Source organism: Pocillopora damicornis, chromosome 3, assembly GCF_964200805.1.
Source record: "Pocillopora damicornis chromosome 3, jaPocDami1.2, whole genome shotgun sequence".
Lineage (NCBI taxonomy): Eukaryota > Metazoa > Cnidaria > Anthozoa > Scleractinia > Pocilloporidae > Pocillopora > Pocillopora damicornis.
The window spans coordinates 25,305,900-25,332,335 of NC_142672.1; the positions used below are offsets into that span (position 1 = coordinate 25,305,900).

The 26,436-nt window shown below is 39.1% G+C and overlaps 1 protein-coding gene and 3 pseudogenes across 3 annotated transcripts in view; 2 read left to right on the top strand and 2 right to left on the bottom strand.

Moving 5' to 3' along the window:
• The window catches only part of LOC149049026 (guanylate-binding protein 7-like), a 53,044-nt pseudogene extending 48,871 nt beyond the window's left edge, over positions 1-4,173 (bottom strand). The window contains exons 1-2 of the transcript XR_016184754.1: positions 3,945-4,173; positions 3,082-3,239 (exon numbers count right to left, since the gene is read on the bottom strand). The product of XR_016184754.1 is annotated as a guanylate-binding protein 7-like (transcript). The remainder of the gene's footprint in view (positions 1-3,081; positions 3,240-3,944) is intronic.
• Positions 147-1,847, top strand: LOC149049031 (uncharacterized; annotated as a pseudogene).
• Positions 4,174-5,253: 1,080 nt separating the features above from the next.
• On the bottom strand, positions 5,254-6,745 carry LOC149049032 (uncharacterized; annotated as a pseudogene).
• Positions 6,746-7,952: 1,207 nt separating this feature from the next.
• On the top strand, positions 7,953-25,917 carry LOC149049033 (NLR family CARD domain-containing protein 4-like). 2 transcript variants are annotated; one of them, XM_089201423.1, is made up of 9 exons: positions 7,953-8,309; positions 10,444-10,763; positions 13,547-14,271; positions 14,817-14,999; positions 15,954-16,067; positions 17,203-17,307; positions 17,894-17,983; positions 18,797-21,465; positions 24,013-25,917. In XM_089201423.1, the coding sequence occupies exons 3-9, from the start codon at positions 13,560-13,562 to the stop codon at positions 24,265-24,267; spliced, it is 4,128 nt and encodes a 1,375-aa protein (XP_089057549.1). In that variant the 5' UTR covers positions 7,953-8,309; positions 10,444-10,763; positions 13,547-13,559; the 3' UTR covers positions 24,268-25,917. The 2 variants fall into 2 exon arrangements, with proteins under 2 accessions (XP_089057549.1, XP_089057548.1); XM_089201422.1 differs by lacking the exon at positions 24,013-25,917 and having other exon boundaries at positions 17,200-17,307; positions 18,797-21,606.
• The last annotated feature ends 519 nt before the right edge of the window (positions 25,918-26,436 follow it).

Consider the following 26,436-nt stretch of genomic DNA (forward strand, 5'->3'; position numbering starts at 1 on the left):
TGTCACAAACTCGGCCATTTGGCAAGAGAATGCACTGCCTCCTGGGATAGCCCAAGAGGCGCTTATCGCGGAACCACTTTCACCCCAGGATACTCATACAGCCCCTACCGTCACGGAGCCTATACTCAACCCGGTGCAAAGCAGCAATGTTGTTGATGAGAAGGTTGCTGAAATCGCTCGGGTACATTGCGATAGCGAATTGTTTGAGTTTGATTTAAGTACTGGTCCGCCGTGTGTCAACGTCAAGGGAAAGCTTCGAAGAGACGTCGAATTTTGGAAGTGTATTGAAACTCCTAGTTTTATTCTTAACGTTATAGAAAGGGGATATTTGTTACCTTTCGTTAGTTTTCCAGAACCAGCGGTTTTCAAAAAACAACAGGTCGTCTCTTTCACATGCCGAGTTTGTTGAGGAGGCTATTCAAGAGTTAGTTCAGTCGGATCGTTTTGTGGAAACCAAGGTACCGCCTCGGGTGGTCAACCCCTTGTCTGTATCTGTTCAAGCTAATGGAAATAAGAGGCTCGTTCTTGATTTAAGATATGTCAACAAGTTTCTTGGTAAGATGCACGTTAAATACGAAGACTGGAAAACAGCTATGTCTTCGCGCGGGGTGCATATATGTTTTCCTTCGACCTGAAAAGTGGGTACCACCACGTTGAAATTTTGAGGGCCATCAAACATATCTTGCTTTTTCCTAGAAGCATTCCAATTCCAATCAAGTGAAGTTCTATGTGTTTACAATTTTACATTTCGAATTATCGTCCGCCCCTTACGAGTTCCCAAAAATTCTTAAGCCTCTTGAGAAACAGTGGAGGCATCAGGGCATTTCCGTGGCTGTTTATCTTGACGACGGATGGGGAACTGAAAAGGATTCTCAAGTGTGCAGTATTGTCGCGGATGCCGTCAGAGCTGACCTTTCTAAGGCGGGTTTCGTTACTAACGAGGATAAGTCAGTGTGGATACCTTGCCAGAGGCTTAATCAGCTGAGTATCACTTGGGATAGCGATCGTGGAACCATTGAAATTGTCTATAGGAGGGTTGCAAAAATAACTAGTACCATTGACAGTATTATCGACTCTGATTTTGTTCTTTCTGCCAGAAGATTGGCCTCTTTTACAGGGTAGATAATTTCTACAGCGCCTGTTTCCGGAAATATCTCAAGGATCATGACTAGGCACTGCATTATGTCTACATTAAGCGCGCAGCACTGGGCCTCGAAAGTTAAGATAGATCCCTATTGCATTGAGGAGTTCTATTTCTGGGAAAACAATCTAAATTCCATCAAAAGCGCAATTGTTTTCTTATTAATAAGCCACAGCGTTTCGCTTACTCCGATGCAAGCGCTACGGGGTGTGGTTCAATTATTACCCTTAATGAGGATTGTGTGTGTCACAAGCTTTGGGAGCCTTCAGAGCGCTCTAAGAGCTCTACTTGGAAAGAACTTGCAGCCATTGATTTTTCTCTGGAGTCTTTTAGGCCAATTTTGGAAGGTTCACTTGTCAAGTGGTTCATTGATAGCCAGACGGCGGCTAGAATCATAGAAGTCGGAAGCGTGAAATTGGATTTGCACAGGTTTGCAATTAAAATTTTTCAGTTTTGCGCGGAGCACAGTATTCTTTTGAAGGTGCGGTGGATCCCACCAACTAAAACTGAGAAGACAAATTACATCAGTCACCTTATACACTTTGATGATTGGCAAATCACACAGGATTTCTTTCTAAGTTTGGAAGAGTTATGGGGCGCGTATACAGTTGACTGTTTTGCTGATTTTTATATAGCAAAGCTTTTTAGATTCTTTTCGCGTTTCTGGAATCTGGGTGCGTCAGGAATTGACTTCTTTGCCCAATAGTTAAGTTCCGAGAATTGTTTAGTGGTTCCTCCAGTTTCTCTTGTTGCTCGCGTTTTTCATTATCTGAGCCTACAGAAAGCGAAGGCTACTCTTGTAGTCCCATCATGGCCTTCGTCCAGTTTCTGGCGTCTTCTGACAAGCAAATATATGTGGTTCATTAAAGGATGCTTTACGCTGAATGCATCCCAAACTCTCACCCTGGGAAGAAATTTAAGTTCATTCCTTGGTTCTCCTCGCTTTACGGGCGAGGTTGTCGCGCTTAGATTCGAATTTTTGCAGGTATTATCCAGCTTTTTTGCCCTTCGAGTTAGGTCGAAGGGTTATTGTTTTACTCAGTCTTGCTTAGTAAAGAAGATAGACGAGAATTTGTTTTAACGAGAAATTTTTCCAGTGTAAGGTCGACTATCACTCTCTGTTCAAGAAATAAGCCTAACTCCTCCATCAACGTTCAGTGGAAGGTTTGTGATAAAAAAATCGGATCGTTCGTGTCGAAGTTACAGAGTGAATGCTTCGCTTTTCACGAAAAGGCTTCGAGAACTAATGAAAAAACATGTGAGAACTCTGTGCATTGCAGAAGTTATTTTTCACATGCTTTCCAAGTGCTTTTCAGCAGTCTTTTTTAAGGTAAATTTTACATACATACGTAATTTTCCTCTGGAATACGCGTTTACCCTCGCGACGTGGAAAGAAATGACATGGACGCATCCAAACCAATCGCTAGACACTTTAATCTCCCTAACCATTCTAAACAACATACGACAGTTTGTGGCCTTTCCTTACATCTAGGCAGTTCGGAAAGCCGCAAAACATCAGAACAAAAATTTATCTTCCAAATCGGCACTCTTAATTCCCACGGTATCAACGAGCGCTTTTCATTCAACTAATTTATTCTTGTTTTCTCGTCACCATACTCCCACCAATAGAGTAACTCCACTTTCTGCATATAAACCCACACACAACCCATAATTCCTCCAATCGCTCTGACGAAGGGTTAACGCTCGAAACATCAGCTTTTTTATTCATCACGGTGGCTAATTTACGTTTTCAACTCAGTTGTTAACGCTAAATTAACTGCTATACTCTCCTGTCATTAAATGAGTAACATACAGCCGCAGCTATCAGGAGAACATGGAGGAGTTGGATTTTTTTTTTAAAGCTTTTACATGGTTTTGCCAGTAACGTAACTGCAACATATGAATGGAACATTTTAGTAACCAGATTCATGTGAACTCACCCGCATTTTTTGTGGCACTATCCACATCCAGATTCCAACGGTTTCCGGATCAAAATGATGACCGAGGGGGAACACCTCAGGTTGATCGAAAGCTTCGCTCAAAATATACGACTTCTCTTTTCTGTATGGCCTGGCAATCGATACAATACACACGGGACCTACCCATAGGAAATGTAATGAAACATATTTCAATCAATTTAGATAACTCTAGTAGTTGGAAATCACTCATTAAAAGTATACGTTTTAAACGGTCATACCAACTTATTATATGGGTATGCAAAGGAATTTATCAGCCGTGATCGCAGGTAGACAAAATTTGATACACGACTTTCACTTTATTGTGATGTTAGCAGCCAATAGAGATATAAGATTTACATGGAGAAACTGGCTGCATTTTTAAATTGAATGTGTCTGAAGGTAAGTGAAAAACCACCCAAATAGCCATAAAAATGCCAGAAAAAAGACACACCCATGCATGCAGGCACGTGTGAATACGGAAAGATAAGCTATCGTCGTAAGTGAATCTCTTAAGATCCAACCCAGGAAAGGAGCTTTAAAGCCAAAAAGTAGTGTTTGAAACGCGCTTCGACTGACAGTCGCATACCAGAATGGACATCATACCGAACAGGCAATTGCAGGAAAAGTAATGTGACTAATCTGTGGTGGATCTAACTCGTTCTTCGGATTAGTTAAGTGTGTAAAGCGAAATTCTTTTTATTTGAAAATCTTATTTATCTAATCTTGCAAAAAACTGATAAAAATTGGTTTCAATTACATCGCATAATAACCGGAAATATATCACGACTACTCTAAATATCGACTCCGGCGAGTTCTTTTAACGCTTGGATCAATCACGGCCAGACCCTGTGGGTTTTCACCCGACCCTTCCCACGCCAGTGCATTGTGCGTCAGTCGAAAGACGGTACAAACCAGCCCTGGCATGGGAAGGGTCGGGTGAAATCTGAGCGGCTCAGTTAGTGTTTTTAAGTCAAAACAGTCCCCAGCATTAGAACGAAAGATATCTGTCACAGAGGTTCGTGTTTCTACACGTCGTTCATCTGCTAAGCTAAGAACGTGTACAGGCGTATTCATCACCCTCTCTTCTTTCTTTAAAAACAAGAAATGTATGAAATGTACGAGTTTCACTGTTCTGATTTTTTCCGTGGATTCAAACTGGTATGGTGACAGGACAGCCCAGCGATTCCACCCATTTATTCCATGGAAACTAATATTTTCATTTCTCGCGCTACGATTGTATTTCTCAAAGGAAATTTAATTTGTGGAGCCATCCTCAATACATGTTGGATGAGATAACTTGCTCCATAACTACGAGTAAAGGGTAAGTTGAAATAGCCGTCGGTAATTAGAAGAGTCAGCCACTTACCTACAAGTCTATAAATAGACTTGAGAATATAATGGCGAGATAAAGGTATTTTTATCTGCTCCACTGACTTAGAGTTGAAATCTTTTTTAATACGGAATTTTTATCGTTTATTGGCCAGCTTTGATTCGAATTTAAGACAACGTCCTTCTAACTGAACGGAGTTACAAGTACAGTCTATTAAAAGCTAAGTTTTTCGTTTGTCTCACGATGTAGTCACGTGTGATGTAGATCGCGACGTTTCGACTGCATACATAGTCTTCTTCATGCGATGAGGTCGACTGGTCATGCGTGATCTTCTAAAGCATGATGCTCTGCTGTGATTGGTTGTTTTTCAACAGCTCTGATTGGTGCATTTCGATCCTTGCTGTTCACTCAACAATTTGCTCCCTCGGCGGTTCGCTGTCGCACGGCTCTCCTGTTGTTGTGTTTCTTGATCGTGGGCATCCACGCTTCTGGAATTTCTATTCCACTATCCCTGTTGATGTTGTTAGGGTGAAGTCTTATATGAATAGCCTCTTTGACCCTGCGCGTGTAGTAATAAGGGTCACGATCAATAAACTTTACTTCGTTCCAGAGTGGCTTGTTTCCGGTGTTGTGGGCATGTTCTGAAACGGCGGAGGTCTCGGTACGGGCGAGTCGAATGTCTCGGTCGTGCTTCTTAATTCTGTCTTGCATAGGTCTTCCAGTCTCTCCGATGTACACCTTGCCGCATTCACAGGGAATCCTGTAAAGTACACCATCTTGTTTAGCCGGGTTGACAGCGTTTTTCGGTCGTACTAACTGAGATCTTAGCGTAGTCTCCGACTTGAAAACAGAGCGTACGCCTTGTTGTTGTAGGCAGCGGCGAAGCTGTTCGGATAGACCTTTAACATAAGGTAAAACCGCAGTGGCTCTGAACTCGTTGGCGGGTTCGGCACTGTTGTTTGGTTTTCCGGTCTTGGTAAGTTAGTGCAAGAAAGAAGAAGGATAACTATTAGAAACCAGAACAGATGACAGATGTTTTTCTCCTCAGAGATAACGGAGGGTTTTGTTACGAGGCGTTTGGCGCGCTCGTAAAGGCACTTAACAATACCGCGTTTTACTGATTGAGGGTGGTGTGAATCATACGCTAAGTATTGATCGGTTTGTGTCGGCTTCCTGTATACGCTGGTGGAGAGACGGAGAGGTTCTCTTAAAACTGCGGTGTCCAGGAAGGCGAGTTTGTTGTCTCTCTCTGTCTCCATGGTGAAGCGGATGGAAGGCTGCTGGTTGTTTAAATGCAGTAGGAAGTCGTCTAACATTTTCGCGATCCAGGATGGTAAAGGTATCGTCCACGTAGCATTTCCAGATCCTAGGCTCGTAGAATGATGTAGTTATCGCCTGTTCTTCGAAATTCTCCATGTAGAGGTTGGCAATGACAGCGGGAAACCGGACTCCCCATGGCGGCGCCGTCTTTTTGCTCGTAAATCGATCCGTTATACTGAAAGTATGTGGATCTCAATGCGAAGGTCAAAAGGTCAGCGATCTGTGCAGGCGTCAGCGTGGTGCGGTCTGCAAGGCCTGGGTCGTTCTCGAGTTTCTGCAGTGCGGCTTGTACAGCGGCGTCGATAGGAACGTTGGTAAACAGCGATTCTACGTCGAAGGATACCATGATTTAATTGCCTAAGATCGTCTCATTGCTGAGGGTGGATACGAAGTGGGCTGAATTGGTCACCGTGTACTCTGACTTTCCTGTTAAAGGAGACAAGATGTTGGCTAAGTAAGCGGATAAATCATATGCAAAGGTGTTTACGCACGACACGATAGGTCTTAGCGGTACGTCGGCCTTATGGATCTTCGGTAAACAGTAGATTCTAGGCGGCTGTTTGTGTCGGGGTCGGATCTTGTTGTAAGCGGCCTCTGATAGATATCCGCTTCGCTTCAAGGTGAGCGGCTTTTCGGACAACTTGCGGGTCAGACGGTCTGTCGGATCTTTGTTGAGGAGCTGGTAGGGTCCGTTCTCAATAAGCGTAGACATCTTGGCACGGTAGGTGTCAGTATCCATGACTACGCTAGCACGCCCTTTGTCCGTTGCGAGGACCATGATGGACTCGTCTTCTTTCAGGTTTTTAAGTGCATCTCGCATCTCCTTCGTGATGTTAGGCTCTGGTGGTTCCGCCTGTTGAAGGATACCGTTAACAGCTCGTCTGACAGTATCTGCTTGTTCGGCGTCGAGTTGTCTTACGGCTGCTTCGACCTTGGCGATGATCTCTGTGGCAGGAATATTCGCAGGAGTTACGGCGAAGTTCAGTCCTTTCTTCAGTAGGGCCTTCACACGTGACTACATCATGAGACAAACGAAAAGCTTAGCTTTTTATTGTTATTCACCACGATGAATAACCACAACCTTTTCCACGAAATTACAGTCTACAATCTAATTTTGTGATCCGTAGATGTCAAATGAAAGAACGAGCGAAATCGGTCTGACTGGCAAAAGTACATTTATTTTTTTCAATCCCGTTCTCTCGCAGAAAGTGTCTAAGACCCTAAGGTAAGTTATAGTTGAAAAATAAGCTGATGGTTTACCGATGAAATCAATGCAAAACTTGTCCTTTTTGAATGAAATTCTGTAACATAGATGGCTCCCAGGGAGTAGTTGCTTGACTGCATGGGACATTTTTAAGGTTTCCATATGCGGTGACCATGTAAGTGTGTCGTTGCACAAGGCGAAGAGAACTCACGCGATTACATTTTACTAGCAGATAGAAAGGGCTTTCATTCGCTGAACGAATTTTTATCCACTGTAATCATAAAAATCACAATCTCCTCGATTGTGGTTGGTTTAAAAGACTCCTGTTTTCCACTAATTCACTTGCCAAGTTGTTATTGGACAGGCAATAAGCTAATCACATTCAAAGTTGTAGTTTAAATCAACCAATCACAACCTTGGTTTCAATCACCATATAAACAGTGTACAGACTCCTAAATTGGGGCTTTCTTCAAAATTGGAGATTTTTTTCCCATGAACAATGGCAATATCTTAGAAGACAGCGATGATTTTTTTCGGAAATCAGTTGTAATTCTCATGATTAACTGGTAATAAGACTTCGCGTCATCCTATTCGGTCTGTAATTATCCTCGTGTTGCTCGAATAATTTTCGTTATCTTATCATGAGGTAGCCCCGCTTGACACGTTTTACCAAATAGAATAGTCTGGACGTTTACGCATGTTTTGTAGACTAACTGATCTGAGATACTACTTCAGCAGATGGAGGTGAACCTCATCTCTGGTACAATGGGTAGATCTTGATGAAAAGCAAACAGAAATGATTTTACAGGAATGCACTCGTTTCCTAACTGGAGAGCTTCTAAAATAATTATGTCAGTAAAGTTGAGTCAATCTAGACACAAATTCCGTGACTCAGTACTACCACTTGTCACGCAACATTCAACATGTCCTCAAGGAGTCACGGAATGGTTTTACTTCAGTATTTCATTAAACATTTCTCTTTCTTTTTGTGGCATAAAGGCCATCTATAGAATGTTGAGCCGAGCTATTACTACTACAAGGAGCGATCAATTACAATGAAACACATTTTTAAAACATTCAGCATTTCCGGCTTGCGCTAAAGATTACCTTTCCACGTGACTGGCAAGCTTGAGTGGAATGCAGAGACGCGGCTTCACAGTCCTCTCGAAATCAATAATCAACTGGTTCACGTTTCAACTAAAGAATCCTTGTGTTTCCCCCTTTCAGCCAGGCTCTGAAATTCTAAAGCAGTTCGTTATGTCAGTTTCATTGAACGAAGTCGAAGTTGTACAACAGATGTAGCTCAGTTTCATTGAACACGAGCATGTGCAATCGTCGGGTAAAGAAGAAATAGAGGTAAGGTTGTGGTCTGCCAATTCAGGCGAGAGTGCATTTCTGACATGGTTTTACTGGATGTCAAGATTTCTAACTCATGTACGCTTGAGAAAATGTATTATTGAGCTGCTCAAGTAATTTTTGGAGATTGATATTTACAATAGTTGTTTATGTGCATTTAAGATCAACAACCTCTAATGCTTCATCGTGAAAGTTGCCTATGTCATCATGTTCCTGTTTATTTATATGGAGCGAGCTGAATTCGTATGAATTATTTGTATTTCCAGTATCTCATTGTTGTTTGGTTGTTCGTTTGATTTATTTCAATTAATTGAAACTGTTCTTTTAAAATCGACGAACTTCGAATTCATCGGTAACTGCTTGCATAGAGTGCTTCAATTTAAACGTAATGGGTATCGTTTAATCGACATCCATTTACAAATTAAAGCTAAGTTTACCACATTTAAAAGCATCTCGGCGAGGAAAAATAGTTTTTATACAAGTCAACCGGAATGTTAAAGCTAAGACACCCGATGTGAAACGTTACTTAAACCTGATTCAAACATTGTACACTGTAAATCATATTAATTCTGGAATATCATTTTGCTGATGTGAGTTCCTTAGAGCTGTTTTAATGCGACAATCATTCATGATCATGACTTTGCCCAGCTTCCTTTCCTAACAGTTTATGAATTCTTAACTGTTACTTTAGTATTCACTTAAAGCGAATCATCTCTATCTTGAGGTTAATTTTGATATATTGAATTTGCCATTTTGAAAATAGCTCTATATCTCAATCGTTACTTTTTGCTGCTGCAATTGCTTTTTCAAATATCACTGCTATTACACTTTAGATTATATACTAAGTTTGAATCCCATAATGTTGAGATCATTCCTGTAGTTGTAATTAACTCTCAATGGCTTCACTTCAAACAGCTTTGCTTTGCCCAATTTTTGTTAAAAGTTCTTGTTCATTCTACATCAAAATAATGCATAAGAGCATAATTTGTAACTTCTTCACTCCTATTAGTCTGTTACCTCTGTATGCTGTTTATTTTATTTTAATCTAGTGCTTTTATGATTTTAATTTTTAACTTGGGGACTTGAAAGTTGTCAGGGTATTTTCAATGGCTACAAGCTTCCTGTCACTAATCTGAGCTACTTTGAAATGCTCTCTTGCCTTGGTTTTTATTTCATTGTTAGCTCAGGGTCTAGAAATAACTTTTTTTTAACCTGGGCACCAAGTGTCATAAATAATTGGATTCAGCCACCAGTTGAAGCAATGATTTGGTTGCTAAGTCTGAATGATTCCATAAAAATGCTCTCTTTAATTGCAATACAAAAAAGTTTCAAGGACCTCGACAATTTGCTGAAAATGAGTGTTGGAAGTTGATATAATCAATTATGGATTCATTTCTACATTGCTGAGTGTTGGTTTGCATGAAGAAAACTGAGAAAACCTTAAATAGATACCTGCTAGCATGGCTAACATAAACATTTTAGTTGCAAACAGTCAATTTTCAGTAGCATTGACAGCCAGCTCAGATTGCAATTTTGCACCTTGCTTCTATGAGCTATATTTATGCATGTTTTCCTTTGGGATTTTGTTTGTGATATTTTGTCTTTGTATACATTTTTAAAGTATGTGTATTTGCTTTTAACTTTTGTAAATAAGACTCTCTGAGAATCACCATGTTGCAAGAAAGTACATTGTTTAAACATCAATATTCAAAAATAAATTAATATGAACTTTATAAACAGCTGACGCAAGTCATCTACTTCACCATTTCATTGGTGCTATAATGACAATTGTTTTTGATGATTGTTTTTCTCAACTGACTCAGAGATGAGAGCCTGTTTTCATTGCACATCCATGTGTTCAGGAGCAAAAAACAAAAAAAGAAAAAAAAAATGTAAAGTGAATGGTTATTCCATTTGATAAATATATTTTGTGTTGCCATATGACTGTTCAGTAATAGATCATAGTTGACATCAAAATGTGTAAAGAACAAAAAAGTGGTGCATGAGGCACAGTAGAGTGTGCCATGGATGTGCTTACCACATTTTGATATAAGAACCAATCAAAGTACATGTATAATTCAGCTTATCATATAAATAATAATAATTGATCCATATGTGTTTGACTTCGTTGCAGCTGAGTTCCAGAATATTCTGAATTCTGGTTAAGTTCCATTCCAACAGCTGCAGGTGTTCTGATACTTGACTGAGTGAACAGCCACAACTTACAGTGATTTTGGCACAGAACAGTTATTTTACCAACAGCTAGTTGAATTTTTTGCTGTCCACCAGATTAATCACTGCTCAGAAGCTTGTTGTGAATGCAATCCACCACACAATCTACTGGGTCAGTGGTTTATCTGGTGGATGGTATTATTGATTCAATCCAACAACAGCAAGTACCTGAGAGTTTAATTCAACTACTGCTACCATCTCACAGGAGAAGCAACTTGAAAAGTGAGTGTTTATCTTGTATGTATAATTGAAATAGAAATAAACTTATGAATAGAAAATGCTCTTATGCTCAAGTAAACCATTTTAATCTCCTGCTGCCTTGATTGAGGTAGCTGTTGTAGCCCTCTTTTGTATTACCAAGATATAAGAAAAGCTAGAAGTAGCCTTACTACAGGTAAATAGAACTTCATTCTTCTATTTCCTAGCAATTTATAGCTGATTTTTCGAAATTTCAAGCCCATTAAGCAATGTCAATTTCACACTAAACCTTGCACATACATGCACGGAGAAAAGTTTACTGGTGGGTTTCAAGATAGCTCGAATGTTTTCCAGGCTTGATCTGTTTTTAGTGCTTTTTTTAATCTTTCATAATTAGTCAGTTGGCCTCTGAGCTACAATCTGTTTGCACAGTTTTACTGTCCACTCACAGCTCTCACCTTTCCTTAGCTGAGGCTCCATCTGGTATTTGGTATGATCACTGTCTGCTCCTGAATATATGGGATATACAGTATATAGCTCATCATCTGATTCTTCAACTTGATTGAAAGTCTTGGCAGATTCTTTGACACAGATCCTAGTTAAAATTTTCCCTTGTCATCTTATCTCCTCCATTAGTAACAAAGGCTGTGCAGATTGTTACAAATAATCCTTTTTGCAACACTTGCAACACAAATACTTCTCGTCAACAGGGCATCAACTTGCAACCAATATTCCTGAAGTTAATACTACTTTTTCTGATTATCTTGATCTACCTTTGCAGAACAGTTTTTATTTTGATCCAATTATACCGCAAGAAATTGAAACAGAAATTAGCTTGTTGCCATACAATAAAGCCCTGGGGCCCTATTCTACCCCTGTTAAACTGTTAAAACTTGCCAAATCAGTCATATCCATACCATTAACCAAAATTTTTAACCACTCTGTACTAACTGGGGTTTACCCTGCAAAACTTAAATATGCAAAAGTAATTCCAGTTTATAAGGGTGAAGACGAGACGTTACCTGAAAACTATCGGCCAATTTCTTTGTTATCAATTTATAATCGTTTATTTGAGAAAATTTTATATCGTAGACTGATAAAGTTTATAGATAAGAATGATATTCGTTATGATTTACAATATGGCTGTCGCAATAAACATAGTACCCAGCACGCGATTCTTGATATTGTGAACACCATACATTCTTATATGGACAATAGAAAGTACTCATGTGGAATTTTTATAGATCTTAAGAAAGCATTTGATACTGTTAACCATGAGATTCTTTTGACAAAACTTGAACACTATGGAATAAGAGGAGTTATAAATTCTTGGTTTAGATCATATCTTTCAGATCGCCGACAGTCTATTGAAATAGACAAATGCATATCTGAAACTGAAACGATCGTATGTGGAGTACCTCAAGGCTCTGTACTTGGACCCTAGTTATTTTTGTTATAATTATATTAATGACATCCATAAATCTTCCAAGGAATTTACTTTTTATCTTTTCGCAGACGATACAAGTCTAACTTATGCAAATGACAACTTACGTACTCTTGAACTAACTGTCAATAATGAACTTGAGGAAGTAAGCGAATGGCTTAATGCTAACAAACTAACGCTCAACGTCAAAAAGTCTAATTATGTCATTTTTCATCCCCACCAAAAAAGAATGCCTTTCATTCCTCAAATTAAGATTTTTAATCCAACTTTAAATACTAGAGTAACTCTAGAGATGAAGGACTTTGTTAAATATTTGGGTATAATGATTGATTCTGAACTATCATGGAAGCATCATATTGACTTTATCTGTCACAAAATTAGTAGATCGGTTGGAATAATTGCTAAAATGAGGCATTACATTCCACGGCGTCTTCTTTTGAATTTATATCATGCACTTATTTCTCCTTATTTAAATTATGGTATCTGTACATGGGGCAACTGTCCACAGACCTACCTCAATAAGATACTTGTTCTGCAAAAACGTGCTCTGCGTTTGATTTATTTTTCTAAACCCAGAGACCATGTAATCAAACTGCCTTCCTTTGCAGTCTTTGTTCTTTCAACAGTTAAGCTATTTAATGTATGACGTTCATGCTAAGACAGCTCCTAAAAGTCTTCTCGATAAGTTTGCGAAAATCAATACAGAACATCATTATAATACGCGATTATCTGCAAAAGAATGCTTCTCTGTCAAATTCTCTAGAACTTAAAAAATGAAAAAATCTTTTACTAGAATCGGTGTGTCTATTTGGAATTCTATTCCACTTTCTGTTAAGACTCTCAACGTTTCTAATTTTCGTAAAAAAATTAAATCACCACTCCTTAATGTTCTAGGTAATGAAGATAATTATTTGAATGTTAATTTTTTAATAGAATATTTTGTGAAGTTAACCTGATATATTGTATATACCTCTAGTTGTAATTTTAGTCTTTTTCAAATAACAAAATCCCTTATACTTGAATTTATATGTAAGGTGTTTCTTTCTGTATGTTTTTGTATTTCTTCTTCTCTTTTTTCTTATGTAATTTAATAACGCCTTTAGTTAAAGTCTTGTCCTGCCTAGATTAGCATTGTAGCTATTTGCAGGACATGAAGTTTTGTAAACCCTATATTTTTTTAAATAAAGAGTATGTATGTACTTGTTACATTTTTTCCATCAGCAAAAAATTGATGTACATGGTTTTGAGGGATTTCCACAGTCTTGGCATTGGACTGGAGGCTAGTTATTATGTCCAGGCTTAAATATGGTGAATTAAATTAAACTCTAGTTTTTATATGTTTCTGTATTGCTTTTATTTTCAGAAGCGGATTGGCAATGTCAGAAACTGCGAGAACTGATGAGAGCAGTTCAAAGAACATTTATGGTGACCCACCAAAGATCAATGTTAGTCTTCCAGAGATAAGTGAACTAACCCAGAATTTTATACGTTGGAAGGATGTTCAACTCCCAATTGACATTCTGTTGTTAACAGTGAAGGACTGTGAGTTCTTGAGCTGCTACTATTACATTAATGATCCATTAAGAAGCTATTGCAAAGGCCTTGGTCATGTGTACTTTGGCAGCTTTGGCGAAGATCAAGATGTTAAACTGAAAGTTGCTCTGATGAAATGCTCAGAGAGATTTAAAGTTCCTGGTGGTGCTTTAACTGTTGTAAAAAATGCTGTCACTCAGCTGAGGCCAAAAGCTGTCTTTTCTGTGGGCCACTGTAGTGGTATGAATCAGGAATCAACAAAGCTTGGGGATGTGGTTCTGTCAGAAAAGCTCACAACCTATTCCTATCAGAAGGTTACAAAGGATGGAAAGAACTTTTGTGGGTTCACAACTCCTGTAAGCAGAGACATTACTGAACTCATTGAATGTGCAAGTCATGGTTGGAATCCACCCCTAGAAAATCCTAAAGAGAGGAAAGTTGAAGTCCTCTGTGGCGAGGTTTTGAGTGGTACTGAGGTCGTGCAAGCTGGATGGCGACGAGATGAACTAGTGAAGTCATTTCCTGAAGCAATTGCAATTGAAACAGAAGGAGAGGGTAAGATCTCTTTTTCCTTTGAAGTTACTGTTACTAAAATCTGCTCAAAGAGATATTTGGATATATTTGTATCCTGGGAGAGAGAGTTGATACTCATATCGTGTTGGCAAACTTTTCTGCAAGTGTTGAGAGATGCACTGGCTTGTGAGTGAACATACTGGACTTTAGATCAAGAGGTCTGGGTTCAAGCCCAGGGCTAATGTGATTGTGTTCTAGTCTTGGCTGGGACACTTTACTCTCCCAGTGTGTCTCTATATCCAGGAGTACAGATGGCTACAGATGAACTGACCAGTATTTCATACACATGTTGAGTGAATAAGAGTAAAGTCTCAGTGGCTGAATGGTATGGGACCTGGGAGAGGCTCATTCTACAGGGACTAGCTCGGCACCTAGTATATTTTAGGTGACTTTCCAAAATATATCTCTAGTTCCTTACAAATCTTTGATGACAATGGTAACAATGGGAGAGGTTGAAATCAGGAGATGTTGGAGAATACTAAAAAATTGTTGTTTTATTCATAATAGCTTGTTATTGTATGTTTCAGGAGTTTTCAGTGCAGCACATGAACTGAAAATGGGGTGGGTTGTCATCAAGGGTATTTCAGGATATGCAGATGGAACTGAAGCAAAAGAAACCTGGCAAACATTTGCAAGTGTAACAGCAGCTTCTCTTGTTGCCAGCATTCTAAAGGAATGCAGTATTTTTGAAGATTGGCCACATTACAAAGGTAAACAGATCAACTTTGGTCTTTTTTAGGCCTACAGTATATTTGCTAACAGTCACTAGCTGTGCTCACAGTCACTAAATGTGTTGGAACTGAATTACCAAAACTGAATTAAAACCATGATTAATGACCTATGATCATGCACTGACCAATCAGAACAGCTCTTCACTCAGAATTGTTACATGTTTATCAGCAATTTCACAGGATCTGCTTTTGTGTGTTGCACTGGGCTAACAAAATGTGAGAAATAAAAGATAATGATGTTGACCTGAACTTAACATACAGGAGCTCTAATTTTCTTTCTACAAAGATGGATGGTGGGATGCTTTCAAACGTTTTGGGAAGAAGACTTCCAACCTCACCCCACTATAAAATACACCCAGAAACTCCTGCTTTAGCCCAACCCCTCCCCTACCAGCACAACCCTTATTTTATAGACCACAGGCAACCCAGCTTCCTCCAATCGGTCCAAAGAAGGGATAATGCTCGAAACATCAGCTGTAGAAACTCTTTACGGTGGCCATTTGCATTATCAACTTAGTTAATAAAACCAAATTATCATTGCTAACCGAACAACAGTAACTGTTAACTCTTGCAGATAGGAAATTACTTGAGCCATCATCGTTGTCTACAAATTCCCAGTATGTCTATTGAGACTTATAGGTGCCAATCTTTTTCAACCCAATTATTGCATGGTGCCTCTCCTAAGAACTGCGGTTAAATGCTGAATTTTTATGCAGAGGAAGGAAGGATCACAAACATCTTAAATTCCTCACGTAGATTTACATTTTTAGAAATCTTACACCCACATTCGTTTGAGTTATGTCCTAACCTTTGCAAGCAAGGTTAGGACGCAGTATTCGAATTATGTTGGTTTGAACTACATAAAGCCGCATGTCTGTTTCAAACCTCATAAGGCTGTCTAACTGCTGTCTGTTTGGTTTTGTGTTCTTGAAGATATTTCAACTGACAGACAACATTCAGCACTGAGTAAAGAAGTTCCGGTAGAGCCATGCTGCTCTAGTGCCCAGTCTTCCCAACAGCAACATGTTTCGTCTACCAAAACAGCAGGTATGTATTTGAATGAACAGATGCAGTGAGAAACTGTTTCTTTTATTCTTATTGCTGTGAAACTCACCACAGAGTTCTCTCTTGCTTAGTAGGAGAGCTTCAGAGCGCAGAATCCGAGGGTCTGGGGCTCGATGCTGCATATTGACTCATGACATCTTCCTTTAGACTTAACTAATTAGCGTTGCTGTTTGCGGTTTAGCTTTCTCTCTTCTATTGATTAGCTATTTTTCTTGAAACTTTATGGCATATATTCCATAGAAATCTCTTGTGTTCACGGTTTTCTTAGTCTTACAGAAATACATTTTTGCGGCTAGATTTCTTTGACATGCAAATAATTACCTGCCATTATTTAATTAGTAATGAACCTGATTAAATGCCCGCCTGGCTGTCTCTCGTTTTAAATTACTTTCCTTATGTTTGTAAGGTGGAAAAAGGAAGTCATCAAGCGGGTTACTGGACCAGGGCATAAAGCGCTCAAAGCTTGAAGCTATTAGTCACTGAGGACTTCAGTTTTTAACTTCTTCAGAATCTGCATTCTGATTTAGACTTTCGGACTGGAGGATTTTAAGTGTTACATAGTTACAACAAGATTTGAGATTTTCCTTAATAATAATTGCACTTGTCACAGAACAAATCAATATATTTTTAAGATTTTTGTGTAGCGGAACAAACGATAGCCTCGATTACCAGCTGCTGTTGATGAAATGAGCCCGCACTTCTCTCCTTCACGGATCGGAGACTGCACTTGAGAATTAGGTGAAAATCGAACCTAGCGACGAAGATTTAGAGTGGCCTTACCCAAGCTGCTTATTGTATGGAGCTTTTTTTATAGCCTTTCGCAAACTAGAGATATAAATGGTAGGTCACCAAATCCGTTTGACGTGGCGAGGACATTTTTTCTTCCTGGCAGAAAAAAGAGAACAAGAAATCTTCTGGTCGCGTATATGGGCGTGTAAATTTCGTGTAAAATGATGCACGGTAGGATGCATAATGCAATGGCACGAAGTGGCCTCGAAACCAAATTCCTCAGGAGACGTTTCACGAGGAAAGGAAATAGCCCCATTGCTACAATGAATCTGTTGGCTCGAAAAATCTGGTCTAATTTTTTTTTCTTTTTACATTTGTTATCAAGCAGGGGGTTCTACTAAACAGTTGCCTCGGCCAGAGGTGAAACGCCGTAAGGAAGAGTCGTCTCCGAAGGACGCCTTAACTCCAAAGAAAGGAAAAACTCCTTTTGCAGGTAAAATGAGGACATATCTATGGGCGTGCCCAGTGACCCCCACCCCCCAACCCGATCTTTCTTCCCCTTGCCTTGATAAAATAAATATACGTGGATTCAGCAAAATGACATGAATAGATGCAATACGTACTACTCGCTATCCTCTCATCTTGATGCTTTGCTGTGATGTCTTTATTTTTGTTGTCCAGCAAGGAGTTCCTAGTGACGAAGATTTAGAGTAGCTTTACGCAAGCTGCTTATTGTATGGAAAAGAGTTTTTAAGAGCTTTTCGCTCGATCGCAAAATAGAGATATAAATGGTAGGTCACCAAATTCGTTTAAGTGGCGATGACAATTTTTCTTACTGGCTGGAAAAAAAAGAAAAAAAAAGAACAAGAAATCTTCTGGTCGCGTATGTGGGCGTGTATATTGTTGTGTTAAATGTTGGAAAGTAGGGTTGCATAATGAAGTTGCATGAATTGGGCTTGAAAAAAATTCATTAGGAGACGTTTTATTAGGAAAGGAAAAAGCTCCATTGTCACAATAAATCTGTTGGCTCAAATATTATGTTCTGGTCTAATTATCTTTTTACATTTGTTACCATGCAGATGGTTCTACTAGACATTTGCCTCTGCCAAAGGTGAAAGGCCGTTATGAAGAGTCGTCTCCGAGTGGCGCCTTGACTCCAAAGAAAAGAGGTAAAATGAGAACATGTCTATGGGCGTGCCTGTTAACCCCCACCCTCCAACCCCATCATCCTTCCCCCGCCTTTGTAAAATAAAAATGCGTGGATCCAGCAAAATGGCATGAATAGATGCAATATGTACTACACGCTATCCTCTCATCTTGATGCTTTGCTGTGATATCTTAATGTTTGTTGTCAAGCAAGGAGTTCCCAGCGACGAAGATTTAGAGAGACTTTCGCAGAAACTCGAAAAATGGAAGACAGTCGGGCGTCATCTCGAAATTGTGGAAGCAAGATTAACGGCGTTTAACAATGACAACAACACCTAGAATCTCCCGCCTTAGCCCTCCCCTCCTTTTAGCCCAACCCCCATTTTATAAACCACACACAACCCAATCGGTCCAACGAGGGGCTAATGTTCGAATTTAAGCTTTAGAAACTCATAGTTACTACAATATTTGAGGTTTTCCCTAATGTTTGTCTTAATAATAATTTCACTTGTCACAGAACAAATCATGTTCGTGAAATGAGCCCACGCTTCTCTCCTTCACGGGAGGATCGAACACTGTACTCGTGAATTAGGGGCAAATCAAACCCCCCAACCTCCCCCCCCCCCAAAAAAAAAAAAAAAAAAAAATCACCGTAGTGATCAGATAGTGAAAATGTGAATATTTACCTTCGGAATTATAGAGTGACGTTGTCAAAGTTACAAATTACTGATGGAAAGAATTATTCTCCTTATTGTTCAAAAACCCTTCTCGAGTGATTTTCTTTTCGACGTGGGAGAAAGAGAATTTTTACCAAGCTACTTGTTTTTTGTCTACAGACTCGTCTGTAACAGAATTTTGGGAATGGTGCCGGAATCAGTTGAGGGCGTTTTACAACACCATGTGTCAAGTGAAAATAACACCATGGGACCCAGACAACACGGTACACATTAATAGCATTTACATACAAGTAACGTTTTTACAAGACCACAGGAAACCTTACGGGACAACGAAAAAAAAGCTGGGAGACAGCAGTGAAGTATTTGAGGGTGACGAAGATCATCCCATCCGTAGACGAATTCTGGTGTATGGAAGACCTGGAATAGGAAAGTCTACTTTCACTCAAAAAGTAGCTGTGGATTGGGCAAATGGCAGAACGAAGATCCTCGAAAAGTTCAATCTTTTACTGTCAATCAGGTTACGAGACGTTTGTGGTATTTCGGACCTCTGTACCATGTTAAAAACAGCGGAACTGTTGTCTGCTGATGACCCGATGGCAATCAATAACTTGTGTGAATATGTCCGTCAGAACCAAGAGAAAGTGCTGCTCATTTTGGATGGATATGATGAGTACAGCGGTGGAAAATCATCCCTAATTCACCAGATTTGGAGAGGCAGTCAACTGACAGACTGTTGTGTAATGATCACAACGCGGCCAGTGAAAGAGGATGAGCTTAGAGTGCCAAGTCACGCTCAGTTTGAACTTAACGGGTTCGATAGCTTGGAACAGAAGGAACAGTTTGCAAGAAAGATTCTTCCTGATGAGGAAGATGTTGAAGGGCTACTTGAATACCTAAGAAAGCATGACCTCGAGGAGATGGCAGAGATTCCACTATTATTGTTGATGTTGTGTCTTCTGTGGAAAAAGAAAAAACCTCAATTACCAACGTCTCGTGGCGAAATTTACGTAGAATTTATTCAGACTCTCTTGGATCATATGGCTATTAAAGACTCAGACAACGTCGCAACAGATAAAAGCATAGATGAATATCAAGAGGAACTTTCCAAAATAGGAAAACTTGCATTCGATGCTCTTTTGGAGGACTGCCTTCATTTTAACTTCAGTAAATTTCCGCCTGGTGATCTCTTCGAGAAGCTTATTCATGTCGGTTTTTTCCAAGTTTCCAAACTTTCTGCTTTGAACCGTGAGAAGATCGTGTCTTTTCTTCACAAGTCCGTTCAGGAGTTTCTTGCCGCTTGGTTCATCGTTCAAGAAGCGAAGGTTAAGAAGAACGAAACCGTCACCTGCTTGTCAGGAATGGATACGTTTGAAAAATCAAGGAAGATGGCTGAAGTTCTAAAATTCGTTTGTGAGTTGTCATCAGAAGCTGCTGGCATTTTTTTTGGTCATCTACGTTATGTCGGAGAGAAAGAAGGTCTCACAAATTACAATTTTACTAGGACGCCTTCTGTCGAAGATTTGTCTCATACACAAAAGGAGTTTATTCTATTCTGTGTCGATTATTTGTTTCGGTGTCCAGCCTCAGACAGACTAGCTGTGTATTCTGCATTTCTCTCATGTGTTAACCATGTTGTAATACTTGATGAGGAACACTCGTCTACTGCTGCTGAGAAAAACTTCTTCAAAGGCACCGCCAGTTTTCCAAACTATTTATTTTTTCAATATATAACTAAATATGATAATATTCTATCCATATTGTCTGACTTGAACGCGGTCGTTTTAGCGTGCTCTGGAGAAGTTAAGGATTTTAAAAAATACGCCGATTTACGCGATGCGAACCTTTTCCTCAAAAAAAGCGAAAAAAAAAACTTTATCTATCTACATCGCATAACAGATGCTGTTTTTGGCTCTAAACGTCTTCCTGAACTGATATCAGCGCCGGTTTGTTCTTCTCAGCCACCTGTAGATAATCTGGGAGAGAATGAGGACAACAACGTTGCACTGTCTCTGACTGAGAACAGATCTGACCAGGCACAACAACATTGTTTGTTACTGGTGAGAGAGGTTGATTTTTTTATGCCAACAGTTGAGGATTTTGTTCTGTTGAAGAACTTGTTTCCCTTATTAACAGCTCCTCGAGATATTGCTATAAGGGGGAGCGTGATAGATGGCTTGGAAAGTGATTCGATTGAGAACGTGATTTACAGAATTAATTTTTCTGACAATCTCCACAGTTTAAATCTTCGCTATATCAATCTAACAGCAAAGTGTGCTGCTTTTATTGCTGAGTCACTGCACCACTCTCCAAACTTGCATGAGCTCTGCTTGTCAAGTAACCCCTTACACAGCGGTGTGAGTCATTTGGCTGAAAATCTTCATCACGTGCCACAGTTGACTAAGTTAGAGTTATCTTATGTACAAATGGGAGAAAAGGAATGTGCTGCACTGGCTGCCTCATTACAGTACTTAAACAAGTTAGAAGACCTGGATACGTCAAAAAATGCACTGGGTCACGGGATCATTCAACTGGCCAAGAACCTGAACAGTGTACCCAATCTGACTAAGCTGGACCTGTCGGATACAAATATGGGTAAAGATGAAGCATCAGCACTGGCTCGTGCACTAAAGGATGTACCAGAGCTGAGATATCTTTCTCTAAAGTGGAATCCACTTGGCAGAGGAGTCAGGGACCTGGCCCAGCATCTCAGTAGAGTTCCTCAGCTGAAGACCCTTCTCCTGTGTAGTGTTCAGATGACAAAGACAGAGATTGAAGAGTTGTGTACAGCAGTACATGGGAGAGGCATCAATTTGTTTACTGATTACCATGTAAGAGTCTTTTTGTTGTTTCACTCAGTTGTATCTAATCTTTAGTTAGACGTTCCTCAGAATAGCATTAGATATTGTTTCCAGCAAGTTGCTTTTGATAAAATTTATCAGAGTAGTCTGCATGGGAAAGAATGTAGACATCAGGAACAGTCACTGTTTTCGAAATTTGCTATTTCTATTTTGTGACATCAGGAGCAATTGTTGGGGATGGCGGAGACCGTAAACAGCCCATGTTAAGTACTTTAATGGTTCATGTAATGCTTCTTTGACTATGGTTTCCAGAAATATTTGTCTAAGATTAAATTAAGACAGAAACAAATTTAGCTTTCAAAACTTTGATATTATTTACAGACAGTAGTTTCCAGTGTAGTGGATGCTTGATTACTGAAACCTAATTGAAAACTTTGGGAGTTTGATTCATTCGAGTTCATTCGATTGGCCTTTGAGTTTTAGCGAAATCTTGTTAGAGAAATCTTCTGTAGCTATGCTTCACATAAGAGAGAGAAAAAAAGATGAATTGTGAGAATTTTTTTCGGACCAAACTTCTTTGCGCAATGTTAATTTTTGAATTTTTTAGGCTTGTGTTGTTATTATGGGATGCTTTTATTTGGGTTTGATTATGAGACCTGAAATTACTGTGAAACCATACATGACGTTGATCCCTACAATCTGTACCAGCATCTATTCGCTTTTATTAACAGGAAGCGTTAACCCAACAAAATAGAAAGAACCAAACAAAAAAGGTTTTTTCTTGTGTTAAATCCAAATGTGTGTTTTGAAAAGCGAAAATCATGTTGATTCTATTGTCATAAATTTACGTTTTAAAGGTTTGTACCGATGATAGGAAATAATTCACCAAAATTTGTAGGTTAAAATATTAACATCCAAAAAGAAACTGACACGGTGCTATAATTTACTTGCACTTAAATGGTTTCATTCTTCTTATTTATCAGTTGGATTCTTTTTGTCTTTAGTTGCACTGCTCATGTTGAGTAACTCCGTCAGATGCTCGTAAAGCCCTCGGTCGCCTTTGTCATAGAAGCCTATTTTTTTTTTCTTTTAAGAAAAATTAAAGAAAAACATTGTAAATAGCGAATTTGTTAAAATGACCATTTCAAACCTTACACTCTAAAACCTTTTTGGTGTGTTAAACGAAAATATAACATAGAATAAAGAGCAAAGTACTCCGGGATTGGTAATAAGGCAAAAAGAGATAATAGCGAGAATGAATTGGAAAAGAAGACAGGCGGGCACAAAATTCAATGGATAATATATATATATATATATATATATATATATATATATATATATATATATATAGATATATATTTTTTTTTTTTGGAGGGGGAGGGGGGGTGGGGAAAGGAGGAAAAAAAATCAAGAAAGTGTTTCACATGGGTCACCTCTGATAAGCGCTTCGGCTCGATGTTCCCATTCTGTATCCAAAATAAGACCAATATTACCACGTCCTAAACAAAATAAAGCGCTTGCACTAGTCGTGAGAAGAAGCCTTTTGGAGGCGAAGTTTCCATTAACATCTCATTCAGCTGAAAGATCTAGGAAAGACGTTGTGTTATGGAACCTGTGAAATTAGCGCTTGAAGAATGAAGCATTACTGTGCGTCAGGCGTAAGCGCCCTGCTAGAAAACAAACGAAAAATCAAAAGAAATCATTTAAAAGCTCAAACTTCATAGGCGCAACCCGTGACACGTGGCTACTAGTCAAACTCGGCACTGTGCTATAATTTATTCGCTCTTAAATGGTTTCCTTATTATTTATCAGTTGGATTCTTTTTTAAGTGTCTCGTGAATGATTCAAACGGTTTTGTCAGAAAAGTATGGTTACATTGAGAGGAGAGTTCTTTACTTTTGGGAAAGTCAAGGAAAACATTACATCGAGGACTCCGGGTCATCAAAAAGAAATATTTAGGGTTGTCTGTCTTTCAATCGTGCAACAATTATGTTGGTGGAGAGGTGAACTGGAGTAAAACCCGTTGCGTGTAGTCCTGTAGGGTTGGAAAATAGTTAAATCGTTGATTTACTCTCGGGCAGACAATAGCTGAGCTAATACTTTGTGTGTGGAAAATAAAATAATTTCGAAGATATTAGACAGTTTTCCTCCCTCTAAAAAAGTTAGTATTTATTGTAATTTATGTGTTTGTTTGTCAACCTTCACCTCATCTTAATCGTCAGGGAGCATTGTTTTTTGTTATTTGTAACTGAGATCGTTTTCCTTGTTGTAAAATGGTTTTAGTCACTTGTAACTATTTGAATTCAAAAGTGAATGTCCTCTTTCACTGCTCGCTATAAGGACAAATATCTTTGATTGCGTGAAATATTTATCTTGCGTGTTAAAATGTAAGTTGAGTGTTACATAGAAATTAATGAAACAGGTGTATTTTGCCATAGCGAAGGAAACGTAATATTCCGATAAACGTGGGGAGAATCAAGATCCTTTAGATATTTATCTGCTGTAAAAATGCCAGTTGAGAGTTTCACATAATTGGTGCTGTGGTTGATGTTGTGTCCTTTTTTTGACCTGTGATAGGTAAGTGAAATAGGAGAAGAAGGGGATATCCACGGACTTCTTACAAAAGCTAAGCTGAAAAAAAAAGGAATAAGGTTCAGAAAAGAGCCAGATGATGATGATGACGACGACGACGACGACGACGACGACGACGACGACGACGACGACGACGACGACGACGACGACGGCGATGATGATGACGACGATGATGATGACGAAAGTGAGCATCGCGATGATGAAGATAGTGACGATCTCGATCTGTGTCAACTGATGTAGCGAGCAGTAAGAAGACTGATATTTCAGAATATAATCCATCAAATATTTTTGCTTGCGCGCGGGATTGGTCTAAATGCGTCACGTGACCGAATATAAACCAGCAAAAACTAGAGAATATCCGTGAATATACTCCAAGTGATATTCCCCGATTTTCAAACCTTAACGTCCACTACAACAGAAGTCTTCGTTTCCTATTTAATTCAAGATTAGAGAGCGTTTTGTGGTAGTTATAGAAGGAAGGACATGTTTTGTGTTCATACAGTTGTACCAGCGAACACTGAAAAGTGAACATCCTACGTAATGAACGTTGAACTGTTCGTAAACACTTTCCCCGCGCGTTGCAAAAATAATTGAAGAAAGATGAACACAATAGCCTCTATTTGGCGCAAAAATATTCTCGTATATTTGTCCTTTGACATTATCTGTTGCTCTAAGCTCTCACTTTTCCTCGAGCTTCACTCAGAAACTTTTCGCATCTCGGAACAGATAATGTCCGAACAGCAAAAAAAAACCAAAAACCATCGTGCATATATTTGCGCCAAATAAAGACTATTGTTTATTTAGAATTTCGGAAATTGCTGGACGTGTTTCCTGTCTCTTACGGCGTTATATCTTTATGTCAGCATAAAGTATAGGAGTGGCGTCCATTTCAAATTGGAAACTTAGATAATTTGCCGACAGTATTTCCCTTCTGATCACAGATCACGCAAATTTTCGTGATTTCACGTTGTTGTTTTACAGTGGACGGCTGAGAGATGAACAGAGTTTTAAAACGCACGCGCTGAGCGACTGTTCTGCTCATTATTTAGATCTTTTGTTTTGCCACATCCTCGTTGCCGTTGTCGTGGTTTCCTGAAGTTCCCTAATTTTTAGTCCCGCGTGAAACGTCTTATATTGTAACTGGAAATGCAAGTTCTTTTCAGCAATAAAGTACCGAGTTGTTACTCAGTTTTTTTGCCGATCAGAACGCTAAACGAATTTCTTAGGATATCAGAGTGAAATAGTTTAGCATAGATCCCAAAAGTGACTTTTTGATGCGAAGAAAGAAAGGCCCCTCTATTTTTATGTACCAGTCTCTCCTTTTATGGAGACGGCCAAAAAAGGGGTGAGGTGAGACATTGGAGGTCTCGGGAATAGTGAGAGGAGCTTCCTTTCCTTCCCAAACCCCAATTTTCACTCTTCCAATAATTCGATCTTTTCCAGCAACTGAGACCCTGGCAGAAGACAAGCTCAATTTTTTCAAGTTAATTAATTCAAATTACTCAACTCAATTAATTCAAACTTATTAATTCAATTAATACTATTGATTCTAATTAGCTGACAAGCTCATTTTGTCCTTCCAAAATGCCGACTTTGAGAAAAGGAACGGATGAATGATTCCTTGAGCTTGGATCAGTTCACAGGCAGCGTTGTGCTTTCAAGTAGGCTTATTTTTTGATGCTTTACATTGATGATGCTTGAAATTGGAGATGTATGGAAAATCTTTCATGATCAGAAAAGTTTAAGTCGATAATTGGTGTTACAAGCTTAAATGCTTGTTCGTCTCACTTGTCATTGTAAATAGCGATATAGTACGTCAATTTTTACCCAACGTTGTCACTATTTTTTCCCTCACTATTGTTGATTTATTAAAAGGATTTTTATGAAATATCTTTGTCTGTTTGTAGTCATAGAAAGTACAGATGGCATGAGTGGTTGAAAAAGACCCTGTATACGACCTCTATCTTTGTTGTCTGGACCCCAAGGCACAGTCATTTAAATAGTTCTTCCACAGCTGAACGCACCACGCACAGAATGATATTTTTGCGCAGACTTTGTATTAAAAAGACTAGTATTTAGTCTTTAGTTCGATATAGGCAGCCCCTGGATGAGAGGAAAAACTGGTAAATTTAATGGTTTTGATTTGCTTTTTTTTTCTTTTTTGGTAATTTATCGCAGAATCTGTCGGCCTGACTTGTGTAACAATAACGGCTTTCGTGTCCCACCGACCGACCGTTTTTAATATTGTTTTTGATTTTTTGTTTGCATGTTTGTTTGTTTGTTTTTTTTTTCCTATAACCACTTGTTTATTTCCACAAGCCGCCCGTCGTTCCTTGAGTTATTCTACGCTGTTTCACTCGATCAGCAGGCATTAAAAGCTTGGCATCTAAGCATCCTCTCCTTTTTGCT